This window comes from Vigna umbellata, chromosome 11 (assembly GCF_029865625.1).
Source record: "Vigna umbellata cultivar VRB3 chromosome 11, Vumbellata_1.0, whole genome shotgun sequence".
Classification (NCBI taxonomy): Eukaryota; Viridiplantae; Streptophyta; class Magnoliopsida; order Fabales; family Fabaceae; genus Vigna; species Vigna umbellata.
The window spans coordinates 1,793,975-1,807,892 of record NC_142175.1 but is presented as its reverse complement, the minus strand read 5'-3'; the positions used below and the strand labels follow the sequence as shown (position 1 = coordinate 1,807,892).

At 32.3% G+C, this 13,918-nt stretch overlaps 2 protein-coding genes across 2 annotated transcripts; one reads left to right on the top strand and one right to left on the bottom strand.

The window, feature by feature from the left end:
- The first annotated feature begins 2,693 nt into the window (after positions 1–2,693).
- Positions 2,694–3,586, top strand: LOC148190732 (uncharacterized). Its single transcript, XM_088102078.1, has one exon. The coding sequence runs from the start codon at positions 2,927–2,929 to the stop codon at positions 3,218–3,220; it is 294 nt and encodes a 97-aa protein (XP_087958204.1). The 5' UTR covers positions 2,694–2,926; the 3' UTR covers positions 3,221–3,586.
- Positions 3,587–4,024: 438 nt separating this feature from the next.
- Positions 4,025–9,120, bottom strand: LOC124830850 (CASP-like protein 5B2). The gene is made up of 3 exons (XM_047304696.2): positions 8,749–9,120; positions 5,064–5,196; positions 4,025–4,511 (listed from the first exon to the last, which is right to left on the bottom strand). The coding sequence occupies exons 1-3, from the start codon at positions 8,880–8,882 to the stop codon at positions 4,311–4,313; spliced, it is 468 nt and encodes a 155-aa protein (XP_047160652.1). The 5' UTR covers positions 8,883–9,120; the 3' UTR covers positions 4,025–4,310.
- Positions 9,121–13,918: the final 4,798 nt, after the last annotated feature.

The following is a 13,918-nucleotide window of genomic DNA, read 5'->3' as shown; positions in this document are numbered from 1 at the left end:
TCTTAATTAAACTCAAAATTTATGCCTTTTCACCATAGGGCTAGTTCACTTATTATAGCATTTTGGTGAAGAAAAAATTCATTCTAATTTCAACCCCTCTTTCTAAAAGAAACTGGACAAACAAAATTCAATCTGGGAAACTAATCTAAACTAAACTTCTATTTACAGCTAAAATAAAACCAGCCCTAAACTAAACTAAAGTAAAACGTGAATCTAAAGTGAAAGAAGTTTGATAAATACGAACTACGTGAAATTTAAGTATTTTCGTATAACAATAAAATTTACCCATTTTAAAATTTGAAAGACTAAAGCAGAATATTCGAAACATAAAATAACAAGAAAAAATACTAAAAGCATAAGAGATGAAAAGATATTTTAGTTAAACTGAAGAATAGACAACCACCAGTTAAACCAAATGATGAAATGTAGATGAAGTATATATGGTGGATATAATCAACATCCTATTCTTTGTTGGTGAGAAAACTGATTGAAAGTGAAAAAAGTTGTGAGGTGCATGAACAATAATGGATAGATGAATAGTGCAAAAGTTGATGTGGCCTTCACGTTGTTGTTTAATTTGTTGTTTTCCAAAGCAAGTTCAATAGCGAAATTTACACCACCTTAGACTACTCTTTCACACCACGATTTCTTCAACCTTCAACATATTCTTCTTTTCCATCTTTACCTAACTCATTCCACACAAAAAACTCATAACACAACTTTTCTACAACTATATCATGTTAACGCAAAGCATTTATAATATTAAGTTGATATATTTAATAGATATTTATAAATAATAAGTATGAATATTTAATTATCTGTTCATTGATGAAACAGATACGATATGGTAGGTTAATAATTACTAATAAATTTTATTTGGATATTATTTTAAGAAAATTAAATAATTAAAATATTAGTAAAATGGTTCTTTATTTTAATTTTTCTTAAGAGAATTGAGATGATTATAAAGCTAAATTCTTATTGTAGGAGGAAAGTTATAGTGTGATTGTCTCATTAATTTAAATGGAAGATTCTTCTCATGATTTTGATTTTGATTTATCTTAAGGGAATTGATATGATGTTTGAAGCAAAACTCTTATTGGAGGAGGAAAATGACATTAATTGTCTTATATTAATCCCATTCTTTAAGTCCAAGATTCTTCTCATGACGATGAAACCCATTTTAATTCAAATGATATATAAAAACTGATAGAGATGATATAATTATATAATTTAAATAAAAAATGCTATTTAAATGTATTTGTTTAATTATATTTTCATCTTCGTCTACCAAAGATTATTTGTTTATATAAACTAGTTATTGTAGGACATAGGGATGATATAATTTATACTAAGTAGGTTAAATTTGTCAGTATATAAATACTACCGCAAGTTATTATTGGTTTTAGATTATTATATTTGCGTATATTAACTTTTACACCTAAAGTAAAACTTTAAAGATAGATAAATCATAGAAAAGATATGAAGAAATTTTAGAATCTTGACCTTTTCTACGTTTCCAACAAATTAATTAATAATTATTATTATCATTATCATCATTATTGGTATTTGTTAGATTGAATGAAAGCATTAAAACCTTTTGATTTTGAGGTTAGTTGCTGAGAAGAACATCATTAAAATAATTAATTTGGGTGGGCAATGTGAGAAACATGATTCGTAAAATCTTATACTCCAAATCCTACACACATACAAGTGGCCCTATAGAATCAACAAATCCTTTTATCACCCACCATACTTTAAAACAACATCTGAACCAACAATAGTGACTAAGATAACATTGAAATAACATTAAAATGAGAGGGGAAAATCATTTTAATTATTTGCTTCTCAATAAAAGTGAATTGCATACAATGTAAGGGCTTCATATGCAAATAATTATTTAGTTTATGCTACCTTTAGTCTCTTTTACATTCTTTGTTTGGCCTCCTTTTACTTTTATTTTGTCATTTAAATATAAAGACAATATATCTTAACAAAAATAAAGATAAAACTAAAAGATGCACAAGGGTTAAGTTATAAATTTTCTACATATGCAAAACACCATCTCTATCATTGGTATCTTTCAATACTCTTCAGTTAAAAAAACAATATTTTTAAAATTTTAATGGGTCGTAACATGCCATGTGGCGGTTATGGTTTATTTGAAACAAAATTAAGTATAAATCAATAAATATGAAGTTATTATTGAATCAAATTTATATATGATTTATTTAAATATGATTAGAGAATATAGAAGTTCTTAAATTGCTTTAGGTAAGTATAAGATAGTCAAAACAAGTATCATAAACTGATGACGGTGAAGATGTTTAAAGGAATAAACTAAGAATATAACAAGAAATTGATGATAATATATATATATATATATATATATATATATATATATATATATATATATATATATATATGTATGATTTCCATTAAGTTAAAAGAATATTGGAGAGTAAAACAATAATAATTAAATTAGAAATACATTCCCTAATTTGAGATATAATCCAAGGAAAATGGTGGTCAAATTAAAAAAGAAACAAAAACATATTAAACCAACCAATGTTACTCTAAAAGCTTAAACTCCATCAAACCAAACCACCCAAACAATAATAAAAAAGAGTGGGATGAACACAAAATGATTCCATTGAGATTTTTTGTTTTTGGCACAGAGCTTTCAAAATACCCTTGAAATATTGCTGGCTTAGCGTGAAGAGATGGAATCCAATTCCTGCTCTTACTCCACGTCATCAAATACACACACACCATCCCACACTTTTAAACCCAAGAACCTCTCTGTTCTCCTCTCACCCTCAATCCAATTCACAGACCAACTCCACAAAAAATCTTTCACTTTCTCTGTTTTTCCCCTGTTTTCCCCTGTTTTCCCCTGTTTCTTCTCCGTTTTCCAGACATAAAAATGGAGGGTCTCATACCGTTCGTGTACAAAGCTATAATGCAATACAAGAATGGAAGGCAAGGGCCTATAGTTTCATGGCTTTGTGACTCACCTTCTTACTCATACATGAAACTTCCAGGTGATTCAGGCAGATTTCAAACCTCTGCTTCCTCTCTGTTTGGATCAGAATATCTACTTTCTTCTACTTCTTCGTCTTCTTCTTCTAAGCCTGGTTCTTCTACAACCCAAATCACGTTTTCTTCTTCTGTTCAATCCCCTTCATGTCACTTGAATTCCCCAAGAGTTCCAACATGAACATCATCAACATGTGTCAGTACATGAATGTGGTTACTGCTTTATTGTTAAGTGTTCAAGTTTGTCTCTTCTAATGGATCAAGTTTGGTCCTAGTTTGAGCTTGCAAGCATGCGGATAACTCCAAAGGAGTCTCGTGCTTGTTTGCATGGTTGTATTGTGCAATTGTAAATACCTGTTATGATGTTTATGAAGATGTATTTGTTTCATGGCCAAAGGGTCATTTGTTCTATATGTGTTGTTAGGATGGTGAAATTTATGGAATGATTAGGTTTTTAATTTTATAGGGTGGATCTTTCTTAGATTTGGTTGGCATTTGAAGTATGATTTTGTAACATTTTGTTTATAAAAATATGGAGATTAAACTATATTTGAAATTTAGATTATTTCAACATTTTGTAATCTAAATAATCTTGGTTTTGCTAAAACCTTTTGGTCATGCTCATCTTGTAGAGTACATCCTTACTTTCGTTGATGTTTCATAATATTTAGATCCACACCTTCCATTAATAAGACTGGTTTAGTCCTTGAAGAAAGTGATACGCTATTTTGCTATCACGGAGCAGTGTAATGAGGAATGATTTTAAAGCACACAAGTGGAATCACACACTGGTCAATCAGAACAAAATGTGGTTAAATTCGCAAGGCTAATGGATAACGGGGCCAACAAAAAGGGAGGGAATTTGGAAGAAAGCATGATATGGAACCATGATATGATGGTTTTTAAATTATAGGCAAATTGTAGACATGATGGTTTTTAAATTATAGTACTATGGAATGTGGCTAGAGGTGGTAAATGAACAAGATTATATACAAAACGCATGCACCCAGCACAAGGAGAATATCTTGGTTACAATAAGGAAGTAAGTTTACAGAATCATGTCCAAGCTTTTACATTAAACCAGCAACTATATCTAGGACTGAGGTTGGCGTGGCGAGGTTGAAAAATGAAAAATCAATCATAGTTTTGAGAAGGGAAAACATGGAAAAATTTGCCTACATGTCGTGGCAAGTATTGATACAACAAAATTTACAACAAGATACCTTGATATCTATGGTGGTCTTGGGATCTAGCAAAGGAAATACGTTAAGCTAGACTGAGGCCAAGATCCAGAACATCACATGCGATGACATTGCTGTAAGAACCCAGGTGACAAAAGCCATGGCTACAGAAATCTGATACTTGTTGCATGTGAGACGCTTAGTAGTCGCACACATATTAAGGTCTCTTGAGTATAATACTACAACTCCCGCTGACGAGCATGCAGCTGCCAGTGATAAAGTTGCTGTTACCTGCATTTCATAAATCACTATGATATGACCCACCAGCTTATCACATCAATTTTCAATCAGAATATTAAAACAAAGTGGCTATAGACAAGGGAAATATTGATTCCAATCTCATTATTATTACAAAAAAAAAAACAGAAATCGAAGGCCAGACTTGTCTATAAGGTTTTAGTTTTTCACCTGCCCCATTAGATAAATCAAATAGAGAAACACTATTTTGTATTGCTACATGGTTGATAAATGAGCAAATGATGTTCAATTGAAGTTTGGCCATTCTTTAACAAGCATATTATGTTTACAAACCTGACCGAGACATGAAGCTGCAATTGACACGTACTGACTAGTTTATATGTTGCAACTTAAATAGGATCTCACAAAACTCGAAGTTACACTAACATTCACAATTCAAAAATAATTAACTCCATGTATTTCTAACTGTCCAAGTTTTTGGTAACACGAACCATAGAAGTTGAATTCATGTTCAATGTCTAGGCATGCTCGTGACTGAATTTATTTTTCTACACGAAAATAAAAAGATGAGGAGAGTGGTATTACCCAATCGCCTACAACAAACAGGCTGACAAGAATTGGATTTTGCACGTCTCTCTTTGTCCTCAAGGCATAAATATCAAGACATGCAAGTCCAAAGCTCCAAAGAAATTGAAGTCCCATTGATGCAATTAAATAACTGAAAGTGCAAGGAAGTGCCATTGAATTATGCTTAAAAGAAAATATGACAATCTATAGACAAAAACAAAAAGAAAGGTATCGCTTTCAATTTAATATACTTAATAGACAAATAAAAAGAAAATTACATTAAGTAGTATACTTTTAACCGGTAGATAATGTTATCTCAGAATCCAGTGCATTGGACTTAAACACTCAAGTTGCTCAATTTCAAAACAATCAACAAAGCATCACGATACTGACTATAAAAACCATCACGATATCAGTAGTATTTGGAACAAGACAAAAACAATACAGCTAATTTCTAGAGCAAATCAGAGTATGTTAAGGTTTATTGAGTATTTGGTCACTGTTAGTTTTGGTTTATATGTTATGATAGGTGAGCCTAGGTACAACAGAAGATGTGCCTTGGTGATTAATTGGTCATGGATTGGAATACGAAAAAACCATCACTTCACGGATGCAATGGTAAGGTCGGGTACAATGACTCATCCCCATACTTTTGCATAGCAAGGAGCCTTTAGAGGCTAGGGTACATTAGTTATATGTTATGTTATGCTTTAAATAAAATAAAAAAAAGAACTAGAAAAACTAAGGTGGACTCAAATTGGAGCCCAACAAACCTTAAAGGAAAAAACATAGAAATATTTTAGGCCATATGGCTCAGTTCACCTCAAACCCTAACTCCTTGAGCAACCAGCTAAGAATCTCTCCTACTAGATGTTGGAAGTCCTACATCGATTAAAGATAAGGTCAATTTATAATATATAAATCGGTGCAAACCTCACCTTACAAGCCGGTTTTGTGGGATTGAGTTAGGTTTTAAGTCCATTTCTTAACATGATATCAGAGTCAGGTTAGAGCTTATCCTAGTGATATTTGTTGTTTGTTGGGCATATTGTTTCACCCGCTATCATGTCGTTATCGAACCACCCATTAACGTCTAGTCTCACGCTCGAGATGTATATACCTCAGCGTGAGGGGGGGTGTTGAAAGTCCTACATCGACTATAAATAAGATCAATTTATAATATATAAGTGGGTGCAAACCTTACCTTACCCGGTTTTGTGGAGTTGAGTTAAACTTAAAGTCTAGTTCTTAACACTAGTAAATGAAAAGATGGTTTCAGTTTTGCCAGAGATCGCAAATGGAGGAATGGGTGGTTGGCGGAAGTAAAAGGGAGGTTGCAATGGTTGTCCGCTGATGGTGTGTGTAGTGGTGAAAAGTCATTTGCACCTTGACGCCAAAACCACACTACAACAACGTTGAGTTGTGTTTTATCTAAATTCACAAGCACAAACTGCAAATCACTGCTAAGGTGGCTTGATTAACTTGATAGTATTTTAGTGTATTTTGAAACATTAAAAATGGGAGTCATTTCTTGCATTTGGAATTTTAAAAAATATGAACTGACTTCATTAGTGAAATTCAATGAACTTTATTCATTCTAATGTATAAATCCTACCAAATAAGTAGGATTTGGCAGAATTTGATTTGATTAAATAAATAAACTACTTTAACCTTATTACTTTGCAGCCTACCTCAAGTGAAATAATAAAATAAAACTATACCAATTTGGTTTTCTGAGTGAGGAGTTCCTAGCATAACATTTGATTTCAAATCAATTCAAGTCTAGCCCTTTCTTAATAATTTCCAAAAAAAGAAATTGATTTCTGAATCAAATTAACTGAAATCAAATAATATCAAATTTTAGTTTATTCTGAACACAACCTCAGTTAAGATCTTGTTCACTCAAATTTTTAACTCTATCAACAAGCAACAAATTAATATGTTGTGTAGGTCTCATGGAGAAAATTTTAGCTTACAAAAATGGCTCATTAGCTGATATCTATAAGGTTCATGGTAAAGTTTGTCTAATAAGTAATTTCCAGTTCATCTTCGAGTTTCAAGCCCAAATTTATGAAATGTACTCAAAATTGAAATAGATTATTGAATAAATACCTAATTAAGTTGTCTACCGAAACACCAGCAAATATTTGAGAAGTAGAAGGTGCCATTGGTTATGTTATGTTCAAACTGAGAACTAAAAATTATGCAAACAATGCATCTCCTTTATACATTCTGACTGCTCAATTATTTTCCTGATTGTACACGAAGTCTAACTTGTCTCACCCTCTTTTAACCACACCATCAGCATCTTGCTAAAAATGAACCACCAAGTCCACATTGCAGTATACATCAAAATGAATATGAAAGTTTTCAATCCCGTAGGGATTTTTGCACCAGCCCATATTCAAGCTCATAAGCTTGAGCTTTTAGCTGGGGGTCATGCATCATCCTGATTAAATAAATTCACCTAGAAACCTAGTAAAAAAAGAGGGATAATTTATAGAGCTATAAGCACACCCTAAACACACTTCGTTCAAGAGCCTCCATCTGAACTACATTTAGATTGACTGAAGAAAACACCAAACACATCTTCACCCTTGCTCTTGTAATTCCATTACTGGTTCAGGTCATTTTACTCTCCTCCCTACATTAATTTGGCCTCAGGGAGATTTATGTTAATATCTTATACGAAATATTCAGTAGGTTGGAAAAGTGGAAACTAGAAAATTCAGAATAAACAAACATCGCTTGTTTTTTCTTTTTCAATTAGGTAAAAACTCAAAACAAAAGTGTAACTCCTCTTCCTCTTCACTGTTAAGAATTAGTTTGACAGCCCATAAATTTGGGGTAAATCACAATTAAAATAAAGCTTTTTCAAGCTAGTTTTCACATAAAGTTCACCCTTCAATTTTCTACGCTCATGTTCAACACAACATCATCACATCCGTCAACTGAAAATTCCATTTTTCACTCACTCTATTTTGTTTGATACCCCCACCCTCAATCCCAAGTGACATCATTGTCACTATATGTGATTCACAAATGCTAAATTTCAAATTTTCAAAATTCGGTCCACATCTACAATTTTAGCCATAACCTATAGGGTTTTAAAGTCTCCTAAACTATGGTGGCATCAGCTGTATTTGTACAAAATGTTAGACATCAAATTATAAAGAAAATAACAAATAGTAACATTTATAAATGATCTCAAAAATAGGGATTGCTTAAAAGAAAAAATAAGAAAAAAGAAATCTTAAATGAATTTCTCCACATGTTTATTCATAGAAACTCCCTCATGTAACTTTTCCAATTTTTCTATTTAATATGTTATTTTTACCAATGGTAAAACTTATTTTACTTTTTTTCTTGTTAGTTTTTTCTTCCAAGCTCCTTTTAGAGGATTTTCTCCGAACAGACCAAACTATTTCAATTTGGAAATATTGATTTCATTTTTTTCTTCTAATTTTCCACTTCTAAAAATGGTAATGTAGAAGTTTTTCCTTTGCAAAACAGACTCTTTTTACTAAATCTAGAAATGAAATATTAACTCCCACCCCACCGACCCGACCCGTCCCTAATCCAATCACACCCTAAACTTGAAAACCCTCAAAACAACAGACATAATCAACTTTGATTCAATTTAACTTATTTTTCAAGGCAAAATGAAAATAAAAAGGAAAAAAATAGAAGAACAGTGGTATACCAAAAAGCAGTGTAGCTAGAGAAGCCAAAACCAGTGACCATAAGAGCAATTGAAGCGGCACCAAACGCACATTGCCCAAACCTCAAGAGGAACCCGCTAATCGTTCCGGGCCCACCCCACAGCCGCTTCATCATCCCTTCCTTTTTCTTCTTCTTCAACCAAAAAACCCTAATTTCAGAGTCTTTCCATTGGGGAGATTTTCCTCTGTTTATCACCCTCTCCGACAAGGTAAATTGGGTTTCTGTGAAAGCAGCTTTGAGAGAGAGGAGAATGAGAATCAAAAGAATGAGTATTTGGGGAAGATAGCTTTAGAGTAGTGGCAATGGATGGGAATCGACGGTAAAGTTAATGCTTGCTTACTGTTATCCAGAATCTTTTTGCTTTTCTCCACTTTTTTTTTAACTTTATGCAAAAATAACTATGGGATAAAAAGTTGAAATGAGGTTTGTTTTATTATAAATTATTGGAGGGATTATATAAGGGCAACAATGGTTCGCATATTAATTTTAAGCGAAAATTTAGGAAACACCATGTGAAAAAAGTAAAAAAGAAACTGTATTATTAATAGGATAAATGATTATCAAATTTAAAGAAAATTATTTATTTAAGTAATATATGAACTTGTTATTTATCTTAGAAAATACACTAGATCTAAATAAACACATATATGCAATTGTTTTCAAATACATAGTCCTAAAATTAGCAAAATGCACATATAATATAAAATAAAATTATAAAAATGATAAAGTGACCTTTTTAAAACACTCAATGAACAATACAATTTTAACATCTCCATTCAAGTCCGTACATAAATAAAAATAAATTTTACCTATTGATTTTACATACAGATTTGAAAAATTATATATTAAAAAAAATTCCCTATTAAGATGATGTTCTTTTCTAGTTTTTCTCATTTTTGAAACTTTTATCTAAGCTAGTGAAAAAACATTGTTTCTAAATTTTCATCTCCCAGTTTGTTTATCTTATTTTCTAATTTGAAAAAGAAGAAATCCCCAAAATCAATCACTAACTCACTCACCCTTCCTTCTTCATTCTTCTCAGATAAAAGAAACCCTACAAACCTTTCTTTCTTCCTTCTTCTTGGATAGAAGAAACCCTCACATAGTTTTGTCTCCCCATCTCACACCCTTATTTCTTTCTTCTTCATTTTTCTTAGCAAAGAAACCATTGTCGATTTGTTTGAAACTCTTATCGAACTCCAGATGAAGTCAAAACCCTAACCGATGTCCACTAATATATCCTATATTCTATATGCTTCCTTTTCTTTCTTCATTTTTCATATGGCCTTTAATAATGCCTCTTATATTTTCTTTTCCTATCTATGGCTTTCTCTCTTTTTAAATCCATTAATCTAGTGCGTTCATTTTTTTGGGTGCTACTTTAATCAAGCTTTTTCTTTAAGGCATTATTGGACCTCAGAAAAGGCAATGTAGACAAAGGTAACAACTGTAAGAGTCGTATAAATAAAAATCTCTTTCATTTTATTATTATATTTTATGATAGTCAATAATTATTTATGACGTGTTATTGGATGAAAAAAATGTTAAGAAAGTGAATAACCATTAATTATTTTTTTTTATTTTTAATTTTCAAAAATGCATGAAGTAATATTTAAATATTAATGTTTGTGTTATGATATTAGTGAAAGGGACCCTGGCTTAGTGGTTGTGTGTTGTTGTTGTGAGGGAAGGGGGCTAAGGTGGTAATGTTATTTCATAGGCTATTGGACCAACCCTCCAAACACTTGATATGGCCCAATAAACTTTGATGACAACTTCCTTGACTTAATAACCCTCCCAACTCCTACGGTTGGTGTCACAATCATAAACACATGATCTCCAACTTCAAACTTCAAAGCTGATGGAAGAAGATCTTTCTGATTTTGCTGGTGGAAGTAATTCAATATGAACTTTTTCTCTGAACTTTGGAATTTGAATTGGAATGGAGGATGAAAGACAATTGATGTAGTGGAGTGAATTGATCGTTGTAAAAAGCTGACAGAATCATAAACAAAATTTCCTGAGGCGTGTAGCTTCACTATCTTTAAGGACTTATCCGCGGTGTATTACGCAAGTCCCCTAGGATATAGCAGGGACTTCCTAGAATATTTCTGAGGATCTCAAAACTAATAAAAGACAATAAAAGCAAAATAATTAACATTAAAGCACTTTAAAAATTTTGACCGTTGCTCAATGAATTTTTTTTTGTTGCCAATTAAAATATTAACGTTGTAATACAACGTTCTAAAATTCAATCTCACAATTAATGTTTTTAAACCAAACATTAACTTTTGCAATATTATAATATTAATATATTATAACAATCCCCCACATATTGCAAAAGAGAGTTGAAAGAAACAGTCTTTGACTCAAATAGTTCAAACAATAAAAGAAAGATAAGAACTTTTATTCTAGGTCTCATAGGATGTAATGCATCAGAGCTGGTATAGCAAGCTATATGAACCAAAGACACTTGATGTGTGTTAGAGGTTTCTCAATCACAATACACCCCCACAATCCTTGTTGTTATCACTGTGTTACGCTTACTAGGCCATGCGCGTGCCCGATATTCATGAGTGCTCTAGAGATCATGCCAAGATCTCATGCAAGCGACCCCACTTGATCCTCATATAGTTGATTTCATCAAGTGTATGCTGCAAATCATACACCACCCATAAGGGATATGAAAATCATTAAAATTTTTATTTAAACTAAAATTCTTTCACCACATAGAATTTTAATAACAAAGTTTAACCTCTCAATAATGTAGTTTCTAGCACTTTCACACACACCATAGGAATGGACATAATTGATTAAAATCAATTTAGTATTATCAGAATTAACAAGTGACCTATTTTTACCCATATGAACCTTATTCATGGGATCTTTAATCACAAAGGTTGGGTTACCATCACTTGTTTGTTTGCAAGTGGCTTAAGTCTCATTCCCCTCGATGTTTCTAATATCATTTGTCTTCCCAGGGATTTTGTCAGAGGATCTGCTAGATTCCGTTCCAACTTCGCATAATCAATGGAAATAGTTCCACTCTTTAGCAGCTGCTTCACTAAATTGTGTCTCAATTGTATATGTCTATTATTTCCATTGTAATTCTTGTTTTTAGCTATAGGTATTACCGATTGGCAATCACAATGTATTGATACCGATGGGGTTGGTTTCATTCTTAGTGGAATGTTCGCTAAGAAATTTTTCAACCACTCAGCCTCATTACCAGCCATCTCAAGAGCAACAAACTCAGATTCTATTGTTGATCTTACAATAATTGTTTGCCTGGCTGATCTCCATGTAATCGCACCACCCCCAAGTGTGAATACATAACCACTAGTGGATTTTGTCTCATATGAATCAGATATCCAGTTAGCATCATTGTACCCTTCTAGTATAGCGGGAAATCCACTATATTCAACGACATAATCCATTAACCTCTTAAGTATCTCATAAGCCTAGCAAGTGCATCCCAATGTTCCTGATTTGGACATTGAGTGTACCTACTCAGTCTACCTACTGCATAAGCAATATCAGGTCTAGAAAAGCTCATCAAGTGTAGTAAGCTCCCAATTATCTGGGCATATTGAGGCTGAGATAATGATTCTCCTTTATTTTTTATTAACTTAGAATTAGCATCATAAGGGGTACTCACTGGTTTCAGGTGATAAAATCCAAACTTCTTAAGAAGTTTCTCAATGTGTTGTTCTTGAGATAGTAATATACTATCTCCCTTCCTTATGATTCTAATACCTAAATTCACATTAGCTTCACCCATATCTTTCATTTCAAATTTTGATCCTAGAAACAATTTAGTTTTAGCGCCAATCTCATTGCATGTACCAAATATTAACATGTCATCCACATACAAGTATATAATGACACAATCACCATTTTCAAACTTAAAGTACACACATTTATCAACATTATTAGGTGAAAACCCATCACAAAGCAACACATTATCAAGTTTTTCATGCCATTGCTTTGGTGCTTGTTTTAGCCCATACAAGGATTTTAAGAGTTTGCATACTTTATCCTCTTGACCAAGTACAACGCACCCTTTAGGTTGAGTCATATAAATTTCTTCCTCTAAATCACCAGTCAAAAAGGTTGTTTTAACATTCATATGATGTATCACTAGTTTATGGATAGTTGTTAGAGCTAATAACGCTCAAAGAGGAAATCCTAGTCACAAGAGTAAAAGTATCAAAACAATCTATGTTGGGTTTTTGAGTAAAGTCTTTTGCTATTAATCTTGCCTTATATTTCTCTATGGATCCATCAGGGTGATATTTTTTCTTAAAGATCCACTTACAACCAATGGGTTTTGCTCCTTTAGGCAAATCTACTAAAGTCCAAGTATTGTTTTTCTGAATTGATTCAATTTCAGTTCTAATGGTCTTACCCACTGTTTTGCATCAGGAGCACTAGTAGCTTCTACAAAGATTAATTGGATCATTATCAACAAGATAAGTATAAAAGTCATCTCCAAAGGAAGTTTTCTTTCTCTGTCTTTTACTTCTTCTCAAATCTTCATTCATGGTATTACTATTATTATTATCATCAACAGGTTGAAACATCTCACTAACCTTTAAGGGAAACACATGTTCAAAAAACTCAGCATTTTTCGTCTCCATTATAGAATTTCTCTCAAGTATGTTACTTTTAACAACTAGAAATCTATAGGTAGCACTATGTTCAACATAACCTAAGAACATACAATTAGAGGTTTTAGAGCTTATTTTCCTTTTCTTAGGATCAGGTAACATCACCTTAGCTAAGCAACCCCACACTCTTAGATATTTAAGGTTAGGTTGATAACATTTCCAACACTAGTAAGGAGTTTTACCGGTTTTCTTATGGGGTATTCTATTTAGTAAAAAACATATAGTAAGCAAGGCTTCTCCCCAAAGGTTATTAGGTGCAGCTGAACTAACAAGCATAACATTCATAATTTCCTTAAGGGTTCTATATTTTCTCTCAGCTACTCCATTAGACTCAGGTGAATATGGTAGGGTCACTTCATGAATAACACCTTCTTTAACACAAAATTCATTAAACAGTACATACTCACCACCTCTATCTGATCTAATCCTCTTAATTTTCTTATTCAATTGATTTTCTACTTCTGCTTTATATTTTAAAAA

Coding starts and splice junctions, on each gene's coding strand:
- LOC148190732 (XM_088102078.1), top strand. CDS start 2,927: ATGGAGGGTCTCATACCGTTCGTGTACAAAGCTATAATGCAATACAAG.
- LOC124830850 (XM_047304696.2), bottom strand. CDS start 8,882: ATGATGAAGCGGCTGTGGGGTGGGCCCGGAACGATTAGCGGGTTCCTC. Junction 5,197..8,748: donor TCTAGCTACACTGCTTTTTG/GTATACCACTGT, acceptor TTGCACTTTCAG/TTATTTAATTGCATCAATGG. Junction 4,512..5,063: donor TGTTTGTTGTAGGCGATTGG/GTAATACCACTC, acceptor TATGAAATGCAG/GTAACAGCAACTTTATCACT.